The 23,447-nt window shown below is 43.3% G+C and overlaps 1 protein-coding gene across 3 annotated transcripts in view; it reads left to right on the top strand.

Moving 5' to 3' along the window:
* slc44a2 (solute carrier family 44 member 2) overlaps positions 1-23,447 on the top strand; it is a 112,983-nt gene that overhangs the window by 63,778 nt on the left and 25,758 nt on the right. For all 3 annotated transcript variants that reach the window (XM_028823658.2, XM_051920396.1, XM_051920397.1), the window contains exons 4-16: positions 39-123; positions 272-356; positions 3,170-3,283; positions 6,318-6,378; positions 9,747-9,870; positions 10,056-10,139; positions 11,647-11,759; positions 14,520-14,651; positions 16,970-17,069; positions 17,171-17,263; positions 19,969-20,056; positions 20,826-21,088; positions 22,721-22,815. In XM_028823658.2, the coding sequence (XP_028679491.1) occupies positions 39-123; positions 272-356; positions 3,170-3,283; positions 6,318-6,378; positions 9,747-9,870; positions 10,056-10,139; positions 11,647-11,759; positions 14,520-14,651; positions 16,970-17,069; positions 17,171-17,263; positions 19,969-20,056; positions 20,826-21,088; positions 22,721-22,815 (1,437 nt within the window). The remainder of the gene's footprint in view (positions 1-38; positions 124-271; positions 357-3,169; positions 3,284-6,317; positions 6,379-9,746; positions 9,871-10,055; positions 10,140-11,646; positions 11,760-14,519; positions 14,652-16,969; positions 17,070-17,170; positions 17,264-19,968; positions 20,057-20,825; positions 21,089-22,720; positions 22,816-23,447) is intronic.

Raw genomic sequence — 23,447 nt, 5'->3', positions numbered from 1 at the left:
CATTTCTCTTAAAGTCTAACAATCTGTGTCTGTCTTAGCGTGGTCCCATGGCGATCCCAGGAAGGTGATCTACCCAACCAACAGCGAGGGGAAGTTCTGTGGGCAGGTTGGCACTCCCCTGGAGTGAGTATTCCTTGATATCCTCTTCTACAGACTTGTGCTCAGTTCTCTGTATCCATGTTGTGCTGAATGTTTTTATTTTTATAAAAGCAAGAAATGTTCCTCTTTGCCACAACTTTGTGACCTTCTGCCTACTTGTTTTGTTCAACAGGAAGATGCCCTTCTTGTTCTATTTCAACATTATGAAGTGTGCCAGTCCCCTTGTCTTGCTGGAGTTTCAGTGTCCAACACCCCAGGTGGGAAGGCCCCCTGTGGCCATTCGTACGGTGACTTCTATGTCTTGTTTTATTTTGCCTTAAAATCACGTTTATTAGAATTTTGAAAAACGTTGTATGGTTTTTAGTCTCGTGGTGTCACAAGTATACCCGTTAATTGTGGAATTTTGTCCGTTCGCAATGCATGGGGTGGCCTCATTGTATTAAACTCTCCGGTTTGTTCTGTGCAGCCATGTTGTGCCCTAGACGGGGGTTCTTAAACTTTTATAATCTGAAGACCCAAAATAAGAAAATTGAGACCATTCTGGGACCCAAGAAGAGTATTATAACTAGGGGTGCGATCTGACGATTTTAGATTGTGATCGCTCTTAGACATCCACAATCTAATTTTCAAGCGAATCGTACAGATTGTGATCTTTTATATTCTTCTAATACTCGATACTGATGGATCCGTGCCAAGTCCACAAACCAACCAATGTGATTGGCCAGATTATATCACCTGTGCCCACCACGGCGTTCTTGTGTGGAGAAGTTGAAATGGGCAGCACCATTACAGGTGTTTCCTGGGGGTCCGCTCCCTATTTTTGCCCATTCGACCAATGCAGGTGTTTCCTGGGGGTCCGCTCCCTATTTTTGCCCATTTGACCATTACAGGTGTTTCCTGGGGGTCCGCTCCCTATTGTTGCCCCTCGACCATTACAGGTGTTTCCTGGGGGTCCGCTCCCTATTGTTGCTGGAGCTGCTAATGTTATTCGTGTTCGCATGTAGAGCCTTGAATAGCAGATTCTGGTCAATGTCCGTATCGGGAGTTCATCTTCTTATTTGAAACAGAAAATCTTCACCTTCAATTAAAAGTGTGAATGTCTAAAGTGTTCAGGCGCTTCTGATGCCCAATGGTTTGAAATGAAAGCCTTCATTCTGCGTGGTTTTTGTTCCAGTTAATCCATTTTTGGCTCCCTGCAGCACTGGCCAGTAAGGTGGCCTCTGCCTTTGTTCTGAGGCTTTAAGATTCACAGATGCAGCACCCGCCCTGCACGTCATTTCTTTAAATTTCTCCCTTCTGTCTATGTGCCCACCCCAAGACTGAAAGAATGGCTTCGCTTCCCAGAGCTGTTAAACAATTGAATGCTGTATTGTACTAATGCGGACCACCAGAGCGCCACTCGATTGAGGAGGTTGTCACTTTATATTATATGTTGTGAAAGCTGAGGTCGGTGTTGCTACTTTAAACCCAACAGACGGACACTCGGGACACAGGGTAGAAGCACTGAGAAGTATTTTTGAATTCTTTTCTTCTCAATAATAGTGCCCTCGAAGCACCACAGCCACAATAACACAGGCAAGTAATAATCCCCAAGCACAATAATCATCTCAATTCTCTCCTCCACACCTCCTCCCAACTCCGGCTTGCTTGCTTGCTGGGTTCACAGCAGTCCTTTAAATAGTCCTTGACCCTGGAAGGGCTTCTGTCCTTCCATCCACGTGACTTGCCAGCACTTCTGGGTCAGGTGGAGAACTTGTGCTTCCAGGCTATGGATGAGCGTCCCCTGGCAGCACCCACAGATACCCAGCAGGACTGTGTTGCCGAACCCCATGTCCCATAGTGCCTTGTGGGTATCCGGGGCATCGCTGCAGTCCAGGGGAGCTGCCATCTAGCGTTTTGGGGGAGGCAGTGTCCTTGAAGCTGCCTGCCCCGTTCCTTCTATCTCCGGGGCGTCCCGGCCGTCTCTTACAATGTCCATTATAATGCCTGGTTACACTGTGGTTAAGTTTAAGGGGGGGCCTATTGGACTCAAGTAAATCAGGTGACAAAAACCTGCAATCCCATTGGCTGTCCAGCTGAGCAACTGAATCGGGAGCTTTGGAGGTCTGCAGCTGGACCCAACCCGCTGAGTGTCAGTATTTCGTGTCAACTGGCTGAAATACCCAGCGTTGCCCAGGAGGGAAATAATTTTTTTTCCAATTGTTTTGAGGAAAAATATAATTTAAAAAAAAAAAAAAAAACAACTTTAAAAATAAATTAACAAACAATGAAGACTCCCTAATGTGCTTGTCTTGCGGTCTTGTATGTATGTTATCATCCTGTTGACGCTCGGGAACGGCCAACTCGATTTAATTTCAACAGCAACAGGCGGGCACGGGTGGTGGCGCTCAGACATAAAGAATGCTGGTAGTCACCTCCAGTTTGCCCTCAGGTGGTCAACTGGATGGTAACACGCATACCAGATCACAAGGAAGGCGGTGGGTTAGGGTTGATTTCACCCTACGGTATTTTTAGTCAACCAATGAGAAACGTGTAGTAAGTTTCATGAAAAGTGCTCCATGCCGTTCGGACGTGATACTGGCGCACACACACACACACACACACACACACATTGACTTTTATATATTAGATAGATAAGGTACCTCAAGTTGAGTCGACTTCAGGGTGTTATACGCACATTTTCCTGTAGGTCTTGTGCACCTTGTTTTTCTTTTATATATTCTGTTTTTACATTTAAAATGTGTTTAGCTGTATGTTTTAAGTAGAACCCCATTGTAACCTCCATTGTTTGCTGCCCTTCAGTGACACAATGATGATAAAGTTTACTGTTGCACAGGCACGATGTCGTCTGTCCCAAATGTACAACTGAATACCCCGAGTAAGATTTCAGTTGGCGATTGCATGTGTGGTTTCCACCAATCAAAGGGTCAAAAATGTGTTGCCAGTGACTGTCCCGCCCTGTAGGTGTTTTAGTTTTAATCGCATTGCTTGAAAGGATGTGAGGCTGTGCAAATGTTTCTGTGTCCACCTTCAAAAGAGCCATTTTTAAAGTTGTGTGTCACTTCTACAGATCTGCGTGGAGTCCTGTCCAGACCGCTTTCTGACTCTGGTCAAGGCCTTCAGCAATCCCAAGGACTTCTTGTACTACAAACAGTTCTGCAAACCTTTTTCGTTCACCCAGCCGGTAAGTAGAAGGTGGCGAAGACGAATGCTGCAATATGTCTTTCTGTAAATGCTGGGAATGTGCGCTTCAGAGATGTCGTCATCTGCTCATCCTTATGGCAAGCCTGGTCAGGAGAAAGGAGACCCTGTGAAGACTGATGGATAAAAGCCATGAGGACAGCATAGAGAAATTAAGCAAGAGAGAATGTGAGTGTTGCTCTGGGAGCGAGTTTGAGTGGGCAAAGGTCTGCAGTGAGCCAGCGAAATTTTGGTTTCAACTTTTCAGTTTCAAGACGTCATTTCTGCTGAAGGTAAAAAAAGGTCCGTCTCTCTGAGATTCTTTCTGCTCCTTTTATTCCTGTGCTGTACCTTGTTTGAGGTGCTCTGTCACCAAATCCGCACACACACTTCCTTAAAATGTGTTCACTACGCCGCTAGCCTCCACACAACAGACCTCTCCGGACCTTTCTAGGACACGGGTGTCGAACTCCAGTCCTGGAGGGCCGCAGTGGCTGCAGGTTTTCATTTTAACCTTCTTCTTAATTAATTTGCTGCTAATTAAGTTCTTTTGCCTTAATTTGAATTAACTTGACTCAGGCCCCTTAGTTGTTTCTTTTTCCTTATTTAGCAGCCAAACAGCAACAAGACACAAAATGAGCTGCCATGCGAACAACTCACCTGTGCCATCACACAATATCTGAAAATAAAGAAAGGTGAAGGTCTTGATAAGGTTGATCTCTCAGGCCACCAAAACAATTTGACGGTGTTCTTAGAAAAAACAGATAATCAATAGTTTTAGGAATGTCTGCAGTGGCAGAATGAGAACAGCAGTACATCCTGAAATTAAATAACGGGTTTAATTAACAGCAAGAATCGGCTTCTTGTTAAGTAATTGGTTGGAGTGAAATTGGTTGGAGTCTGAAGCTCCAATTTTGCTGGTCATCTGTTGGCTTGTTTCACGTGTCATTTCTGTTTGGCTGCCATTTAACGAAGAAAAGGATCAATTGAGAGGAGTGAATCCTTAAAAACAGGGCTATTCAAATGAAGGGAAAAGGAGTTCATTAGCAGTGAAAACTGGTCACTGATTAGGAAAAGGTGAGAATGAAAAGCTGCAGCCACTGCGGCCCTCCAGGCCTGGAGTTGGACACCCCTGGTCTAGGAGATGCTTGTGTGATGGTGAGCCTACAGTCCAGCCGCTCTTGTTCATCTGTAAGGACGGTGACGCGGTCTCCATTGGTCACATGTGACCAGCACGATTACCCAGATATCGTTTTGCTAACACTGTATTGTAATATAAATGTCTACTTGTGGAAGTGTGCCTGTCTGTCTGGCCCAGAAGTTAGAGGTAGAGTTCGGGGTAGGAGCTCCACCTCCGAGGAAACAGAAAACTCGCTTAGCCGCTAATAACACAAGCAGATAGACAGATAGATAGACAGGTGGTGTAGTAGGCAAGACTAATAATCTAAATTGACAATTAAATGATAGATAGATATAGTGTAGTAGGAAAGATTTAAAATCTAGATAAACTGACAAATGATAGATAGATATTAATTTGGTATAGTTGGCAGGATAATAGATATACTTTATTAATCCCAAGGGGAAATTCACATACTCCAGCAGCAGCATACTGATACAAAGAACAATATTAAATTAAAGAGTAATAAAAATGCGGGTAAAAACAGACAATAACTTTGTATAATGTTAACGTTTACCCCCCCGGGTGGAATTGAAGAGTCGCATAGTGTGGTGTATGAACGATCTCCTCAGTCTGTCAGTGGAGCAGGACAGTGACAGCAGTCTGTCGCTGAAGCTGCTCCTCTGTCTGGAGATGATCCTGTTCAGTGGATGCAGTGGATTCTCCATGATTGACAGGAGTCTGCTTAGCGCCCGTCGCTCTGCCACAGATGTCAAACTGTCCAGCTCCATGCCTACAATAGAGCCTGCCTTCCTCACCAGTTTGTCCAGGCGTGAGGTGTCCTTCTTCTTTATGCTGCCTCCCCAGCACACCACGGCATAGAAGAGGGCACTTGCCACAACCGTCTGATAGAACATCTGCAGCATCTTATTGCAGATGTTGAAGGACGCCAGTCTTCTAAGGAAGTATAGTCGGCTCTGTCCTCTCTTACACAGAGTATCAGTATTGACAGTCCAGTCCAGTTTATCATCCAGCTACACTCCTAGGTATTTATAGGTCTGCACCCTCTGCACACAGTCACCTCTGATGATCACGGGGTCCATGAGGGGCCTGGTCCTGCTAAAATCCACCACCAGCTCCATGGTTTTGGCACAACAGTATCCCTTTTAACTTTTCCTCCCGCTGCTAATAACACAAGTGAGGTGAGCACATCGGCAAAACGAAACCTCCTAGGAGAGAGACGTCCAGAGGAGTTCCTTTCAATTACCTGACATCGCTACGTTTCAACTTTTCTTCTGACGATTTCAACAGTTTCTAAGAGCCTGGGCTTTTTACAGCACAGGCTTACGCAGCTAGTATATCATAATGACACTGAAATATCCGTATTAAAGTAAGCAAACAAAAAAATGACATTTTTCTAGTCACATATGCAATAGAAATAAAAAACCACAAGTGATCAAAAGGAGGCAGAGGTTTCCCAAAAAAAGCATAAAGGAAGATTTCAAGCTTTTATAACACAAAGGTGAGGCCTCATGTGGAGTCCTGGGTGCAGTTTGGGTCTCCAGGTTACAAAAAGGACATAACAGCACAAGAGAAGGTCCAGAGAAGAGCATCTGGGCTGATTCAGGAGCTACAGGGGATGAGTTATGAGGAAAGATGAAAAGAGATGGAGGAGACCGGACTGAAGTGTTAGCTCTAGACTTTAGCCCCACAGACAGACACACACCCAGCATCGAGATATCAAGGTTTTCGGTATCGGGGGGTGGGGGGACCCTAAAATGTTGATCTGTCAAAAACCGAGATCAAGATTTTTCCCATAGACGATTGGTTCTGGTGGGGAGGGCACAAAGCAATAAAAGTAGTCTGAATGAATTGGTAAGTGGGCATGCTGATGACTGCCATGACAATTCTGTTGTTTCAGAACATACCACAGCTGCTGAAGGACCGAGTCTGTCCCGCCATGATCACGCCCAGCAGGCCCTGTAAGTGATCTCCTTAAAGCTTTGTCTCGTGGTTTTTTTTTTTTTTTCCCATACAGTCAGAATTTGAGTCTGTAATTGGCAACCCTGGAATTTTTATTTATTTTTTTAAGTCTACAAGTCTGTTTTCTATATAGTGCCTTTCATATTAAGTACTGTACAATTCACTATGTAAGCATTTTAACTTTTGCCATGAAAGAGGAGCTGAAGTCCTACAAGGTGTACAAGGCGATCTTTATTTTGATTATTGAAGAGCCCTGCGGTGGGCTGGCGCCCTGCCCGGGGTTTGTTTCCTGCCTTGTGCCCTGTGTTGGCTGGGATTGGCTCCAGCAGACCCCCGTGACCCTGTAGTTAGGATATAGCGGGTTGGATAATGAATGGATTATTGAAAATATTTGCTGTAATTAGAATTCTGCTGACACTTGACCTGAGAGGTATGCGGTTTTTCCGAAGTCTTTTCGAGTTGGGTGATAAAATCTGCAGTAGCTACTTTTGAAGGTGGCCGTTGTTAGTTTCGATATTTGTTTTGGTGCGTATTTGTGTTGGGCACAATGGCTCAGGTTATCTCCTGACTGTGGTGGAACCTTACTTGAGCTCGAAGACGTGTGTGTGTGTTTAGATACCGTTTTCTTTTGTTTGCTTACCCTTTCTTCCCCCACCCCAACAGTCCACGATTTAGGACACGATTTAGGACACATTGATCTGAAAACACACATTAGGCTCTCTTTCTGTATTTCTTCCTCACGACTTCGCCTTTTTAAACCCCCAAAAATGGAGACTTCTGAAAACGCTCTCCAGGGCCTTATATGGATACCCACGGGTTTTTCATCAATAATTAAATGGAAATTTTAGTTTTGTAACCTATTGCAGAAAATGCTGTAGGGCCGCCACTTAAATGGACTGCAAATCCCAGCAACCCTGCTGCATCATTGGGTACCTTCGGAGGTTGCCACAAGGGGTGCTGGGTGAAAGATTAGAGCGCCAGTAGTGGCTCATAACAAGCGGCAGGATTACAATCCGCTCTCTCTCTTTTTTTTTTGTTTCAACGATTCACTGCACAATTGAAATTCCGTTTTTCTCTGGATTTATGTTCCTGTCCTTTCTCCGCTTCATGCGATTTCATCTGGGGTGGAAAACGTTATACATCTGTGAGCGCTCAGAACTCTTCCAGATCTTCGCATATGTCAGTAACATGGTAGGACAAAACTTTACATGACTTTTAGTATGTTGTTCACAGGAGAACGAATTGCATAAGCACACCACCATCAACATCTGCAGAACTGGACTGTGTCGTGAGTGTTTATCGTTCTGTGCTTAGTGATTTGTGGGATTTCTTTAAATAGTAATCATTTTTGTCATTTTACTATCATAAATATACACACTAATTTATTATAAGTTACAGTTCACTAAAGAACTAGTGTACTATGCCCTTTGTCTGATGGACACCACACTTCTTGGTCTCGGCAGACGGCCTCACACACGTGATTTGCTTGCGCAGAGATGATTCTAGCTATCATTTCTCTCAACTTCTTGCATCTTATTTACTGCAATAAACTTAGAATATTCAGTAATCACGGTCCCAAAACATAAGGGGAATTTTGAATGCGTGTTGGTTAGGGGCAGAGGACCCAAGGGCTAACTGTACATATATACAGTCATATGAAAACGTTTGGGAACCCCTCTTAATTCTTTGGATTTTTGTTTCTCTTTGGCTGAACTTCCTTTTAATATCTGACATGCCTTATGGACACAGTAGGATTTCAGCAGTGACGTTAAGTGTATTGGATTAACAGAAAATGTGCAATATGCATCATAACAAAATTAGACAGGTGTATAAATGTGGGCCCCGCAACAGAGATATGACATCAATACTCAGTTGAGCCTTTTTGCTCCTTTTGTCCTCTAGACGCTGTCCTCCTATAGCCTCTGATGAGTGTCTGATTCTGGATGGAGGTATTGTTGACTATTCTTCATACAAAATCTCTCCAGTTCAGTTCAATTTGATGGACAGCCTGCTTCAAATCATCCCATAGATTTTCGATGATATTCAAGTCAGGGGACTGTGACGGCCATTCCAGAACATTCTACTTCTCCTCTGCATGAATGCCTTTGTAGATTTCCAACAGTGTTTTGGGTCATTGTCTTGTTGGAATATCCAACCCCTGCGTAACTTCAGCTTTGTGACTGACGCTTGAACATTATCCTGAAGAATTTGTTGATATTGGGTTGAATTCATCTGACCCTCGACTTTAACAAGGGTCCCAGTCCCTGAACTGGCCACACAGCCCCACAGCATGATGGAACCTCCACCAAATGTGACAGTAGGTAGCAGGTGTTTTTCTTGGAATGCGGTGTTCTTCTTCCGACATGCAAAGCGCTTTTTGTTCTGACCAAATAACTCCATTTTTGTCTCATCAGTCCAAAGCACTTTGTTCCCAAATTAATCTGTCTTGTCTAAATGAGCATTGGCATACAACAAGCGACTCTGTTTGTGGTGTGAGTGCAGAAAGGGCTTCTTTCTCATCACCCTGCCATATAGATGTTCTTTGTGCAAATTGCGCTGAATTGTAGAACGATGTACAGATACACCATCTGCAGCCAGATGTTCTTGCAGGTCTTTGGAGGTGATCTGTGGGTTGTCTGTCACCATTCTCACAATCCTGCTCATATGCCGCTCCTGTATTTTTCTTGGCCTGCCTGACCTGCTGGGTTTAATGGCAACTGTGCCTGTGGCCTTCCATTTCCTGATTCCATTCCTTACAGTTGAAACTGACAGTTTAAACCTCTGAGATGGCTTTTTGTAGCCTTCCCCTAAATCAGGAGACTCAACAATCTTTGTTTTCAGATCTTGTGAGAGTTGCTTTGAGGATCCCATGCTGTCACTCTTCAGAGGAGAGTCAAAGGGAAGGAAGCCCAACTTGTAATTGACCACCTTAAATCCCTTTATATCTCATGATTGGACACACCTGTCTATGAAGTTCAAGGCTTAACGAGCTCATCAACCAATCAGCATTGAGCAGTGACAGGCATTCAAATCCGCACAATGACAAGGGGACCCACATTTGTGCACAGCCAGTTTTTCACATTTGATTTAATTTCATACAACTAAATACTGCTTCATTAAAAATCTTTGTTAGGAAAACACCGCAGTACTCCTAGGAGATGACTGACATACCACCGTTATCTATTTGTTGAAAGGAGAGTCAATTATTACGCCGGCTGAGAGGGGTTCCCAGACTTTTTCGTATGACTGTATACGTGTGAAGTGAACTCCTTATTCTCGAGTAATTCCAGTTTTCGGTTCACGGGTCACTGATTTATTCTCCACCTTTTTTATGTGCCTTTGTCTCCTCTCTTTTTTTTTTCTGCAGTCTCCCAACGATGCTTCCCAGCGCTCAATATCACGAAAGGCACCGTCGTCGTTGGAAGTAACACCACTTTTGATGATGGCCTTGGGAAAACCCGCAACGTCACTGATCTTCTAGAAGGGGCCAAGTAAGTTAAATGGGTAAGGTGGGGTATGGAGGTAGTGGAGTCCATGTACTGTAGATAAGCTTTAGAATCACTGAGAATACCTTCTGACAATGGTGATGATGCTTCAGCCTTTTGTTTTTGGTGGATTTCATGATTGTTTTGTGTTTACGTTTTTTGTAAGCTTCGTTTTTTTCTGTTTGTAACAGAAAAGCAAATATTGTTCAGGATGCCCGACAAGTTGCTATGAAGATCTTTCAGGATTATACCAAGTCCTGGTACTGGATTCTCCTGTGAGTATTGCCTTATTGTCAGCAATGCCCTTAATGTGCCTGCATATGGGGTTTAAATTTAAATGTATGACTGCAGGATGGTTACCATGTAGTAACAATGTTGTATTAACCGGGGTGGCATAGTGACCAGCCCAGTCTCATCAGTGCAACATCCTGAGTTTGAATCCTCTTGCTGATTGTGTGGCGATGCCCATTCTTAACATGTCTACATACGTTTTCCTCTCCTACTCTAGTGACCTGATGATTGAAGATTACATGTGTGACTTGGCATTTGGGTGGTCTGGTGCTCTTGCCAGGGTAGATTCCTTCCTTTGACCTCCAAGGATCTGCGACACTCTACATACTTACATAAATGAAAAAATGCAATGCTAAACAAAACTTTCTGTTTAAAATGGGGATCTCCAACTCCAGTCCTGGAGGGCTGCAGTGGCTGCCGGTTTTCATTCTCACCCTTTTCTTAATTAGTGACCTCTTTTTGGTGCTAATTAACTTCTTTTGAATTAATTTTAATTGATTTGAGATTTGTTCCCCAGAATTTCTTCATCGTTCCTCTGAATTGCTTCATTTTTTTTTTCTTAAACAGAAATGAAATGTGAAGTGTGTGACCAACAGAAGTCCGGGCCTCAGACCCCAAGCAGTTGCTTCATTAGGCGCCGAGTCTCGTTGTTCATTAAACTCGTTCTTTAACTCCACGGCTTCTTGTTGCTCTCATTGTGCAATAGCAGACATTTTCAAAATTGTAGATTTTTCTCTTTTTCTGTTAAAATGTTTTGGGGACCTGAGCAGACCGTCATTCCTGAGACCTTCATCGTTCTTTATTTTCAGATATTGTATGATGGACACCAGTTGTTTTGGCTCATTTTGTATCTCATTATTTTTTTGGCTGCTATTTACGGATAAAGAAACACTTAAGGGGCCTGAGTCTTCAAGAGCAAATCAAATAAAATGAATTCAAAAGAAGTTCATTAGCATCAAAAACAGGTCACTCATTTAAAGGGTGAGAATGAAAACCTGCAGCCAGTGCGGCCCTCCGGGACCGGAGTTGGAGATCCCTGGTGTAAAAGATCAGCAGAAACGACCTCTTGGGTCAGATTAGGCTACGTTCTACCTTTTTTAGACTTTCTTTTTTCCCCACTTTACAAGGGTAAGTCAATAATTACGGTAGCGCACATGCAGGCACTTCCTCTGTCAACATTGCCGCCTGCCTTGCTTTTGAATGCACTTGGTCGAGGGTCCCAGAAGTTTATGCCCTAAGAAGAAAACGGCTGTTTGGTGTAAGCAGAGAGAACGGAGCCGCCATGTTGAAGTCTTAGTAAACAACAAGAAACTGACTGACTGAAGGTCGACACGTTACCACTGTGACCGCAGACACACCAGGTTTCCACATGAAAGACAAAGCGGATAGCTTTTATGACCTAACCTGTCCTAATTTAGCACTGATTGAATTAAAGCATCAGGGGAAGATCTTTTCCTGTTTGTGTATGACCTGACGTTTCTCTCTCCGCAGTGCTCTTCTTATCGCAATGATCACCAGTCTCCTCTTCATTGTGCTGATGCGCTTCCTGGCTGGGATCATGGTCGGGATTATGATCATCCTTGTCATTGCTGTTGTGGGATACGGTATGTACGTGTAGTGACGTTTTTAACACTCATCTGCTCCCTTTATGTCGTGGGGACTGCCTGCTGTGCTTCTTCACACTCTGCCATTACTTTGTGTTGCTTGTTTTGTTAAATATCTTGTGTTTTTCTTTTTAAATGAAAAGGAGTATAAATTAATAACAATAATAATCCGGAAAATTTTCCCCTTGGAGAAGTGTATTTAGTGAGCACACCTGTGTTGCTTTAGGGAAAGTGGCCATTGGAGGAATTTTTGGGCCTTCACACGGGTACAGAAAGTGGGTTTAGCCAGTGACATTTAGATTTGGGTCAATCCCCGGACCCCTGTTGCCCCCCATTTATTGACCGTATATACGCTTTATTTCACCCCAGGCAATGTCTGGGTACCCCGGTTAGTATATGTATAAAATTGACTTTGGCTTCCTTCACCTTTTGAGGAGGTGGTTGACTATACTACTGACTACATCAACTTCTGTGTGGACATTGTAGTTCCAGTAAGAAATGTACGCTGCTATGCTAACAACAAGCCATGGATTACAAGTGACATCAAGGGCCTTTTCAACCAGAAGAAAAGGGCTTTTAAAGACGGTGATCAGCATGAGCTCACGTGTGTGCAGAAGGAACTCCGAGTCCAGCTCAGGGCGGCGAAGGAGCAGTACAGGAGAAAGCTGGAGCAGAAGTTGCAGAAGAACAGCATGAAGGAAGTGTGGGATGGGATGAAGATCATCACTGGCTGCAGCTCGAATTGGGGTGCCACCATCGAGAGAGACGTGGAGAGAGCAAACCAGATGAACAACTTCTTTAACAGGTTTGACCACCCTAACCCACTCTCACCTCGGGGTACTGCACCCTCCACCCATCCTTCTGCTGATGCCAGCATAGGTGAGAGTTTCCCCCTACCCACAATTACAGCAGCCCAGGTAAGCAGAGAGCTGAGGAGACTTCGTGCCAGCAAAGCAGCAGGTCCAGACGGAGTATCGCCACGACTGCTGAAGGCCTGTGCATCGGAGCTGGGGGGGTCCTCTACAGCACATCTTCAACCTGAGCCTGGAACAGGGGAGAGTCCCGAGGCTTTGGAAAACATCTTGCATCACCCCAGTCCCAAAGGTATTGCGTCCTAGTGAGCTGAATGACTTCCGGCCTGTTGCTCTGACGTCACATGTGATGAAGACCATGGAGCGGATGCTGCTTCACCACCTGAGGCCACAGGTCCGCCACGCCCTCGACCCTCTGCAGTTCACATACCAGGAGAAGGTGGGAGCGGAGGATGCCATCATCTACATGCTACACTGATCCCTCTCCCACTTGGACAGAGGCAGTGGTGCAGTAAGAATTATGTTTCTAGACTTCTCTAGCACCTTCAACACCATCCAACCTCTGCTCCTCAGGGACAAGCTGACAGAGATGGGAGTAGATTCATACCTGGTGGCATGGATCGTGGACTATCTTACAGACAGACCTCGGTATGTGCATCTCGGGGACTTGAGGTCTGACATTGTGGTCAGCAGCACAGGAGCACCGCAGGGGGACTGTACTTTCTCCGGTCCTGTTCAGCCATCGAACTTCCAGTACAACTCGGAGTCCTGCCACGTGCAAAAGTTCGTTGACAACACTGCTATGGTGGGCTGCATCAGGAGTGGGCAGGAGGAGGAGTATAGGGACCTAATCAATGACTTTGTTAAATGGTGCGACTCAAACCACCTACACCTGAACATCAGCAAAACCAAGGAGCTTTTGGTGGATTTTAGGAGGACCAGGCCCCTCATCGACCCCGTGATCATCAGAGGTGACTGTGTGCAGAGGGTACAGACCTATAAATACTGTACCTGGGAGTGCAGCTGGATGATAAATTAGACTGGACTGCCAATACTGATACTCTGTGCAAGAAAGGAAAGAGCCGACTATACTTCCTTAGAAGACTGGCGTCCTTCAACATCTGCAATAAGATGCTGCAGATGTTCTATCAGACGGTTGTGGTGAGCGCCCTCTTCTACGCAGTGGTGTGCTGGGGAGACAGCATTAAGAAGAAGGACGCCTGGACAAACTGGTGAGGAAGGCAGGCTCTATTGTAGGCATGGAGCTGGACAGTTTAACATCTGTGGCAGAGCGAAGGGCGCTGAGCAGACTCCTGTCAATCATTGAGAATCCACTGCATCCACTGAACAGGATCATCTCCAGACAGAGGAGCAGCTTCAGCAACAGACTGCTGTCACCATCTGTTAGCATATCGTAATCTCTTGGACCAACAGTGTGAGTTTTGCGCATTCGACTTATATGACCGACATTATAAAATACCAAAAATTATACGGTAAAATCAAGTCCCGACTTATCCACGAGAGAACGGTATATAACGTTGCCGTAAATGCTTCGGTTAAATTGAAAATTTAGAAAGTCCTATTTACCGGTGCCCTGTCCAGGATTTTTTCCTGCCTTGTACCCTATGCTAACTGGGAAAGACCCCAGCACCCCCTGTGACCCTGGCTTGTATTACGTGATCCTTTTTTTTTGCATTGCATTTGCTTTTCACGTTTTTCCAGCTCTTCAACAGCCTGGTAAGTCCGTCTTTGTTGCTTAGCCCTTTTAAAGTGAACCCTCCCTTGGGCATTCTGTAGCCGTCACATTCTTTATCTTGGGCGAGTGACCTACTCAGAATTTTCAGCAAGCCAGTAGTTGCTGGGTTCATTTACGTCCTAGCCATCCTGATCTACTTGAAGTTCGTATCGATGAAATGTCGTCTGCTCAATGTACGTCCTGTCATTTCAGCCATATTCCACTGCTACATGGAGTACGCGGCTTTGAAGGGCACTCCTGGAGCGGATGTCAGCATTAAGGACCTCGGCCTGCAGACGGACTTTGCTGTTTACCTGCAGCTGCGCCAGACCTGGTTGGCTTTTTGTGAGTTGCTCCTCATCCGGCCGCCTTCTCTCTTTCTGAATTTTTCTTGTGACCCACCGTGGTGAGGTGTGAGATGCTCTCCATATGCATTTGTGTTCTCACTGTTTTTTTACTTTCTCGTATACATAGCATTGAGAACATATAGGAATTGTGAAAAAAAAATTCGACCTCGAGATTTTGATGAATCTTGATGTTTGTTTGAGACCTTCTGGAATCCAAAAATACCATTCTTGAAATTCTGTCTGTATGTGTGTAAATGTGATAACTCGAACACTTTGCCCTCGGGTCGATGAGATTTTGTACAACTGCATTATAGCAAAAATAAGGAATCCTATCAACTTTTGGGCCACTTCCAGTACTTGAACTGAATACTTTCACCAACTAAACTGTGTGGTTATAATTACAGATATGATAGATGCTTGTAATGATAAAAAGCAAACCGATATGAAATTTGAGAAAAATTACTCAACCGGAAGTAGTGTTTCATTTAAACAACCATCCAAATTTTTTGTATCATGGAAATATAAATGTGTACACGATATTAAAAACTGTAAAATATAATTTGTACATTATCAGTTTAAAAATAACGTGTAAACATTGAACATGCTATGGAAATATAAAGATGCAATGGGAACGATAGGCTGCTATGACCCCGTCATCTTTTTCAATATATTTATTTTATTTATTTCCACCATCATTATTAAATGCAGCTAAATGCAGCTTTACCTATCGCAATTTATTGCAACAAATAGTAGAAAAAGTGTTAGTATTATGTTTTTAGGTCTTCTTTTTTACTTTGTCATGATTACATATGCATTACCTGGATTACGTGCAAAATTCCACCACTGTTTTCGACCTCCCAAAGTGCAAAAATATCAATTTTATTTAAAGAGAGAGAAATGATTGTGTATTGATATTATCAATTTAATTAAAATTAGAATTAAAGAGTGATGATTTTTGAGAAATATTGCGCAACTGGAAGTGGCTATACAAGTATACGAGAAAGTCGAGGGTCGCACACTCCCGAGATTTATTTATTTATGATTCGGATGACTAAGCAGTTGGCACTTGGGCTTACAGTCTTTGCTGGTGGGTTTGTGGTCTTCCCCACTTTGCCTTTTTAAGTTTGGGTGCTCCTCAATGCAGTGTTGTCCACTCAAGGCAGACCCCCTGCCTCGCCAATACACTGCTGCCTCTAGGATGGGCACTAGTCCTTTAAAATGTATGAGCAGGTAATTAAGTGAAGATGGATGAAACCCTTAAAGTATTTCTAGATGCATGGCGTCCCGTAAGACTGATCAGTAAAATGTTAAAATGATGTTGGGTGCCAATGGCGCATCTTAATTTGGACTAATGAGTGTTTGGCTGAGCCCACCTGGTAGATACTAGCTTTATAATCAGCCCCTGAGAGTGGACGTCCCAGCAGTTGAAAAGGAGCTCTGGATGAAACCGTAGGACGTTGTAAAACTCTTAATTCCTGAATTCGGTTTGAGGTCCTCAGAGACGGAGGAGGCACTGGGGTGAGTGGGTTCTACCTTAAATGGTCGTAATGATCACATGGGCCGGAATGTCTGGGGAAATTAGTTGTGCTGTAAAATTTCAGCTGCTGGTGAAGGTTCTCTGTGTTGAATTTGCCACCGCTGCCCTGCTGTGGAAAACACTTTCCTGTTTTCAAAGACATCCTTCACTCCAGTCCAGATGAGAATGCTGAACAATTCTTTATTTGTACATGGATATGCAGCAAATGTCTCAGTTCATGGAGTGAGCAATTAATTCACTCAACCATTCATTCTCTTTTATACTTTTCTGTTACCATTAAGTTCTCTAATACATCCCGTCATCTAACTCTTAATATGCAGAATTGTATCTTCATAACCAGTTGGCTACAGCCACCAGTGATACCATTATTCTAAACAGTGCTTTGTGAATAGGGGTGTCCTCAGAGTTTTCCCATCGATCTTATCGCTGCTCCATAATGGGGGTGTTAAGGTTTTCCCATTAGTTTGTCTTCCCTTTTGAAGGGGGTGTTCATTACTCATTTACCTTCATTGTAACCATTGTAATTATTAATGTTCGTGGCTCCTCTAAAATGAGGCAAAAGCCTTGCGTGCCTGAGCTTATAGTTACCTTCAGTCCTTATGTTTTAATAATTCATTGTTGCAGCATCATTTAGGTATATACTTGTAATAGATTGTTAAAGATTAAATATTAACTAAAGATGCCATCGCCCCTGTCCGTTCCACGCTGCTGGCTGCTGTATGTAGTCGGCCGCAGGGTCCTCTCTAGCCATTTTCATGTGTCTCCTTATTGCTTTGCAGTGATTATCCTATGCATTGTGGAGGTGGTCATCATCTTGCTTCTGATTTTCCTGCGCAAGCGGATCTGCATTGCTATTGCTTTGATCAAGGAAGCCAGCAGGTTGTGAAAGTTTGATATCCTAGTGGTGGTGGTGATGTGCTTTATACCACGTGCACATCTCCGTGTTGACCGTCTCTCTTTCTCTTTAACATCTTTTGCAGGGCGATTGGACACATCATGTCTTCCTTATTTTATCCACTCTTGACGTTTGCCCTCCTATCACTGGTCGTTACCTACTGGGCCATCACTGCTGTGTATCCTTTTTACTTGTGTGTCAGCGTCCTTAGTAGACAGAAACTACTACTAATAATAATGAAGTAAATAAATAATTTGAATTGGCATAAGCCACCCAAAATTGGGGTATTCATAAGAAGTGGAATGACTGACTTCAATGGGGTAGAAGTACATAATAAAGGAGAAGAGTTGCATCAGATATTTGAAATACTACAATGTGTGCTTCACAGGTGGTCTAAAAATTAGGGCTTTTTGGGTCTACAGGGGTAGGGACTCCAACGAGGTCGAGGTCTTCCATAACTAGACATGAATACGAGTCAAATGGTAGACCACTTGAGGTCCAGGAGGTGCTGGACAGAAAAAATAAAAAGTGAAAGCGTTCAGAAGGAATTCTTATGTAGACAATAATAATAATGATAATTCATTACATTTATAAAACGCTTTTCTCAGACCTTCAGGCACCAGCCAGCATCCTAAATGTGTGCTTTTCATTTTTTTATTTTCTTAAAGCACTAGGTGCCTCTGCCCCCTGTTCACTTCGCTCGCCCACCCCTGGGTTTGGTTAACCGGAAATACAATTTAAAGAGATTTGTTATTTTCATGGGAATTGTTACATATGCATTATTTTGACTTTTTTACTTTAAAACTCAAGTAAAAACAATATTTCTTCAAAAGCGTTAGAGAGAAAAGAATGCAAAAAAGAACAATAATAATCTATGTGCAAATTCTGAAAATAAGGAAAGTAATAATCAGCCCGGACCAAGTGGAACTGAAAACCTCATCAGTCCAAGTGGGGTCAGAAATAAAAGACAAAGAGAAGAAGACAAAGTAGAATGGCGTAAAGCGGTTCAAAAACGTTGCCGTGATACACCTGCAGAGCAGGTTAGAGATTATGAAAGTAGGAAAATTCGAAAGTCTCAAAAAACTGATAGTAAAGATCACATTAGTGCTAACAAATGGAAATTATTACTCGGTGAAATAACGGAACAGCGAAAAGAGATTGAATATATGGACATACTGTAGGTGGGCTGACTCCAGCATTTGGCTACTGGGATTCTTTCAACTGTATTTTAACAAATGTCACTTGCTGACTCCAAATCTGGATATCCTTCTGTTGCCTCCTCCTAGAATTCCAGCATGTTAGTAAAACACTAGTAAACCCCCCGATTCTCGAAAGAATCGCAAATCCAAGAATAGCAATCACTTTCTGTTCCCTCCGATCTTTAGAGGGATGAAAAATCATGGAGGGTGGGTGCGTCGTGGGAAAGTTTTCATTTAATGAAATAAATGTTTGTACTAAAGTTGTTTCTTTTTGGAGCCGTGACTCCTTTTGGTTCTGGTGTTTCAGAAGCGCGTTGTAGGTTCCTGCGTTCATTTGTTTTTATCCATGCGGTCTCGTTTTTGTTTTTCTATGGCTGTGTCGTTAGCTAGAAGTCGTTTGCTGACGGTGGCAGATTCGCATGCTGAAGCGACCATGACGGCGGATCTGGGCTTGGAGATCTACATTACTAAACGAAGGTTGTATATGTGGTGGTGTGCGCGTTCGTGTTTGCGCGCAATATATATGCAAGTATATTGTGCACAGCTTGTTTCTGGCCTCTGGCATCAGTGCATATGTATAACCTGGCGTGCACGCTTTACCTCAAGTTTAGTTTACAGGTTGTGTTGTGTTGTTTGGGCGCCACCTACTGACTCTGGGAAGTCGCTGGGTTTGACTCTGAGGCGCTGTGCGCGTGCGCTTTTGGCACGGCTTGCTGAGGTGCTGTGCGCGTGCGCTTTCAGCACAGCTTGCTTCTGGCATCTGGCATCCATGCATATATACAACCTTCGTTTAGTAATATAGATGACCTCCCTCTTCTGAGCCCACGCTGACTGTCCTGTCCTTGCCAGTTGTTGCTCAATCTTATCCTTAATAATTCCTTCCATTAATTTTCCTGTGATGTTTCATGTTAAGCTTACTGGCCTGTAGTTGCTCTGATCTTCCCCCGTCACCCTTTTTCTATAATGGGATGATATTTGCCATTTTCCAGTCCTTGGAATCTCTCCATTGCACAGTGACTTTCTAAAAATATGAGTCAAGGGTTTATATTTGAACTTGCTGGCCTCCTTAAGAACTCGAGGGTGAATGTTATCTGGTCCTGGTGATTTGTTTGATTTTCAAACCTGAAAAAAAAATGTGCTCCTTTAAAATTTCACTTTTTCTTTGTGAATTGTGACATCTACTTAAGTGTAGCAAAATAAAAGTATTTGGTGTCCAGGGGTGCATTAACCCCCAAGTATGTGGCAGTTTAAGGGTTAAACAGGGCCCAGGGGTGGGATCCTGGCTTAACCGTCACAGTCGGCCATCGCCCTCCTGCTTCACGACTTTGGGCTGTGAAGGTTCAAGGAGATGGCTTGCTTGGCCTGCTCTCCATTCTGATTGGCTACACTGTGCTGATGATGAGGGTCTTAAGTTTGCTACTGCAGAGTGATGTTACATTAAAGGTAAAGCATTTAATTTGAGCTGTGCGACTGTCCTAACAAGTGAGTTAGCATTTACTGGAATTATCTTGACAAACCAGCTTTGGTTTTACCGGCCGTGTCTCTTAAAAGGTCCGGTTCAAAACTTTTTTTTTGATTTGCTTCTCGGATATTGTTACTGTGCAAACGTAGTAAACTTAGAAGTGAAATGTGGGCTTGGTAAAATGGCAGTTTTGTGGCAACGTCCTTGACCTTTCTTCACCAGCTTTCTGTCCACCTCAAATGAAGCCGTCTACAAAGTGTTTGACAATGAGACTCTGTGCAACTACACCCGGACCACCTGTAACCCCGAGGTGAGTAAAAGCGTACACTTCCGGAAAAAATCATTCTTGGGTCTGGCAGAACAAAACCAAAAACCGAATGACATACGAAATATGATTTGAAAAACGTATCCTGTTAACTTTCGTATCATATTAACTATTAACAGAAATAGTGTCCAGAAGATTGCTTTCCCAACATGAAACTGTCAAACATCCATCTATCCATTCTCCATCCCGCTATATCCTAACTACAGGATCACGGGGGTCTGCTGGAGCCAATCCCAGCCAACACAGGGAGCAAGGCAGGAAACAAACCCCGGGCAGGGTGCCAGCCCACCACGGGACACACACACACACCAAGCGCACACTAGGGACAATTTAGGATGCACCTAACCTGCATGTCTTTGGACTGTGGGAGGAAACCCACGCAGACACGGGGAAAACATGCAAACTCCACGTAGGGAGGACCCGGGAAGTGAACCCAGGTCTCCTTACTGCATGGCACTGCGCCACCGTGCCACCTGCTGTCAAACATTGTAAGCCAAAACATTGTGTGCACAAAAGTGTGAAAATCATTTTTTCTGTTGGCCACATTCTGCTAAAAATTATTTATTATTATTTATTAAGTTGGACTCCTGTGGAAAGTGCCAATTCCAGCAGCATCGGACACAAAGCAGGAGCCAGTGCTCAACGGGGGGGGGGGGATTTGGGGGACGGGGACAATCAATTTACAGGACTTTAAATCTCTGTTTGTATTTATTTTTTATTTTTAAATCCCTTTTTTTTTTTTATTATTTTCTAGACCTTCAATACCTCTGACATTAGTAAGCAGTGCCCCCTGGCACAGTGTTTGTTTGCATTCTACGGTGGCGAGACGCCTTATCACAGATTTCTCATCTTCTTCCAATTCTACAACGTCTTCATGTTCTTTTGGTGCTGCAACTTTGTCATTGCACTTGGACAAGTGACTCTGGCAGGAGCCTTTGCATCTTACTACTGGGCGTTCAAGAAACCCGATGACATCCCCTCGACCCCAGTCTTCTCCTCGATGGGAAGAGCTTTGAGGTACCAAAAAACTAAAAATGTCTCTGCGGAACAGCATGATGAAACACGTGTGACATGTATCAAATGCGCCCTAGTAGAACTGTTAAAACTCAATTTCAGATTTTATTCAATTTTACAAATTGACATGGGGTGGAATGACAACACAACAAGAAGGTTCTCTAAAAATTTTGAATAAGAGTGAGACCACCAGATAAATATCCAGTGTCTGTCCAGTTGCCATGTCTGTGTCATTCTGAAAGGTGACGCATCACAAGCCTTTTTAGTAATAAAATGCATTGTATTTGTCATTCCAACCAATGGCGCATCACAAACACTAACACTGCTTCTATAAATCAAAAAACAAATGACACATAGCAGAAACATATATGCATTGCATTTATCATTCCAACAGATGATGCCTCACCAACATTTTGTAGTAATAACATCCATTACATTTGTCATTCCAACAGGTGGCACATCCATAAACAAATAACATTGCTTTTATGATTCCCATAACCAATCAAATATAACAGACATATGCATTTCATTTAACATTCCCACAGATGATGCATCACAAACATTTGTAGTAATAACATCTATTACATTTGTCATTTCAACAGGTGGCACATCACAAACATTAACACTGCTTCTAGGAATCCCAAACTTAATGGTACATAACAGAGACCTGTGCATTGTATTTGTCGTTCCAACAGATGGTGCATCACAAACACTAACACTGCTTCTAGGAATCCCAAACCAAATGACATATAGCAGAAACATATATGCATCGCATTTATCATTCCAACAGATGATGTATCGCAAACATTTGTAGTAATAACATCCATTACATTTGTCATTCCAACAGGTGGCACATCCATAAACAAATAACATTGCTTTTATGATTCCCATAACAAATTACATATAACAGACATGCATTTCATTTAACATTCCCACAGATGATGCATCACAAACATTTATAGTAGTAAAATCCATTACATTTCTCATTCCTACAGGTGACGTACTATAAACATCCACACTCCTTTTATGAACCCCGTACGAAATGGCATATAACAGAGACATATGCCTTGCATGGTGCACTGCAAGCGTTAACACTGAGGTCCATGTTGATTACTTCGATTTAAACCCGACTTAGACTGGTAGCACAGCTAGTCCAACTCAATTAAAGGATAAGTATCTGTGTGCCCGTCCAGCTGCTATGTGTCAGTCTGCCATTTCAACAGATGGTGTATAACAAACATTTGTAGTAATTTATTAATTAACATGCCTTTATACAATACATTCCAATAGGTGGTGCACTGCAAATATTAACACTAATGCCAATGTTGACTACTTAGACGGGTAGTACAGTGAGTTTTCCTAGTAATTCAGTGCGTATTATTTATGATAGTGACGTATATTTTAATTAGCTGGTCTTTGCAGTTTGCTCCCAGTCACACATAATTAGTATAAGTGTACAGACTGGTAACTATTTAAATGGGTTATGTTTTGGGTCCAACCTGAAGACAAGTGTGGCTCATTTTTATTAAGGTTTTTACGTCTTTCAGACATTGAGTATGCATAGCATGAGTGCACACAAGCTGTCTGAAGAAACTTGAGTGGGTGTCCTTGTTGCAAGTTAATTTGTCTTTTCAGGTATCACACAGGCTCCTTGGCATTTGGCTCCCTCATTCTGGCTATCGTGCAGACCATCCGGGTGTTGCTGGAATACCTGGACCACAAACTCCAAGGTAAAAGCAGTTTGCTTGCGCCGATGTACTGTGTATTGGTTGGGCACAGCAGAACTGGAGACCTGGGGGGCACATGCACAGTACACACCGTCAACAAGTGGGCACCAGGGGTACAGGATTTGTAAGGTAGCCACTTGCCATACTGTGCCATCTGTGTGCCTTGTACATATTTAACAAGCAGCCAATTTATAATCAAAGAACAAACGTTTTTGGTTCAGAACTGGATAAAGAAATAAAGCGCCCCACAACCCAGTTGGCATAGCCAGTCCGTCCCGGTGTGGCATCTCACAGTAGTGTCTGCAACTTGATTCACTGGGGATTTCACATTATCACAAGAATTAAAAGAGAAACTGTCACAATAATACCTTGCGGCCTGGCCCGCCCGGATGCCCCTTGGCTGCCATCTGCACCACTTGTGTCCCTGTTAAAATTTTGAAAGCAAATTAAAAATGAGTGGAATTGCCAAATATTAAAGGGTTTTCAGTGGTGCTATAAATAGAGAGAGATGTACGAGTGTTTTAATGACACGGCCAATGCTGTGCCAAAGGCATCACTTCTGCTGTTGGAGAAGCAGGTGACATTTTGAAGTGAGTGCCCTTCTCCACCATGAAGACTCGTATAACCGTAGTGAG

Source organism: Erpetoichthys calabaricus, chromosome 17, assembly GCF_900747795.2.
Source record: "Erpetoichthys calabaricus chromosome 17, fErpCal1.3, whole genome shotgun sequence".
NCBI classification, from domain to species: domain Eukaryota; kingdom Metazoa; phylum Chordata; class Cladistia; order Polypteriformes; family Polypteridae; genus Erpetoichthys; species Erpetoichthys calabaricus.
The sequence above is the reverse complement of the archived record's forward strand: the minus strand, read 5'-3'. Positions and strand labels throughout refer to the sequence as shown.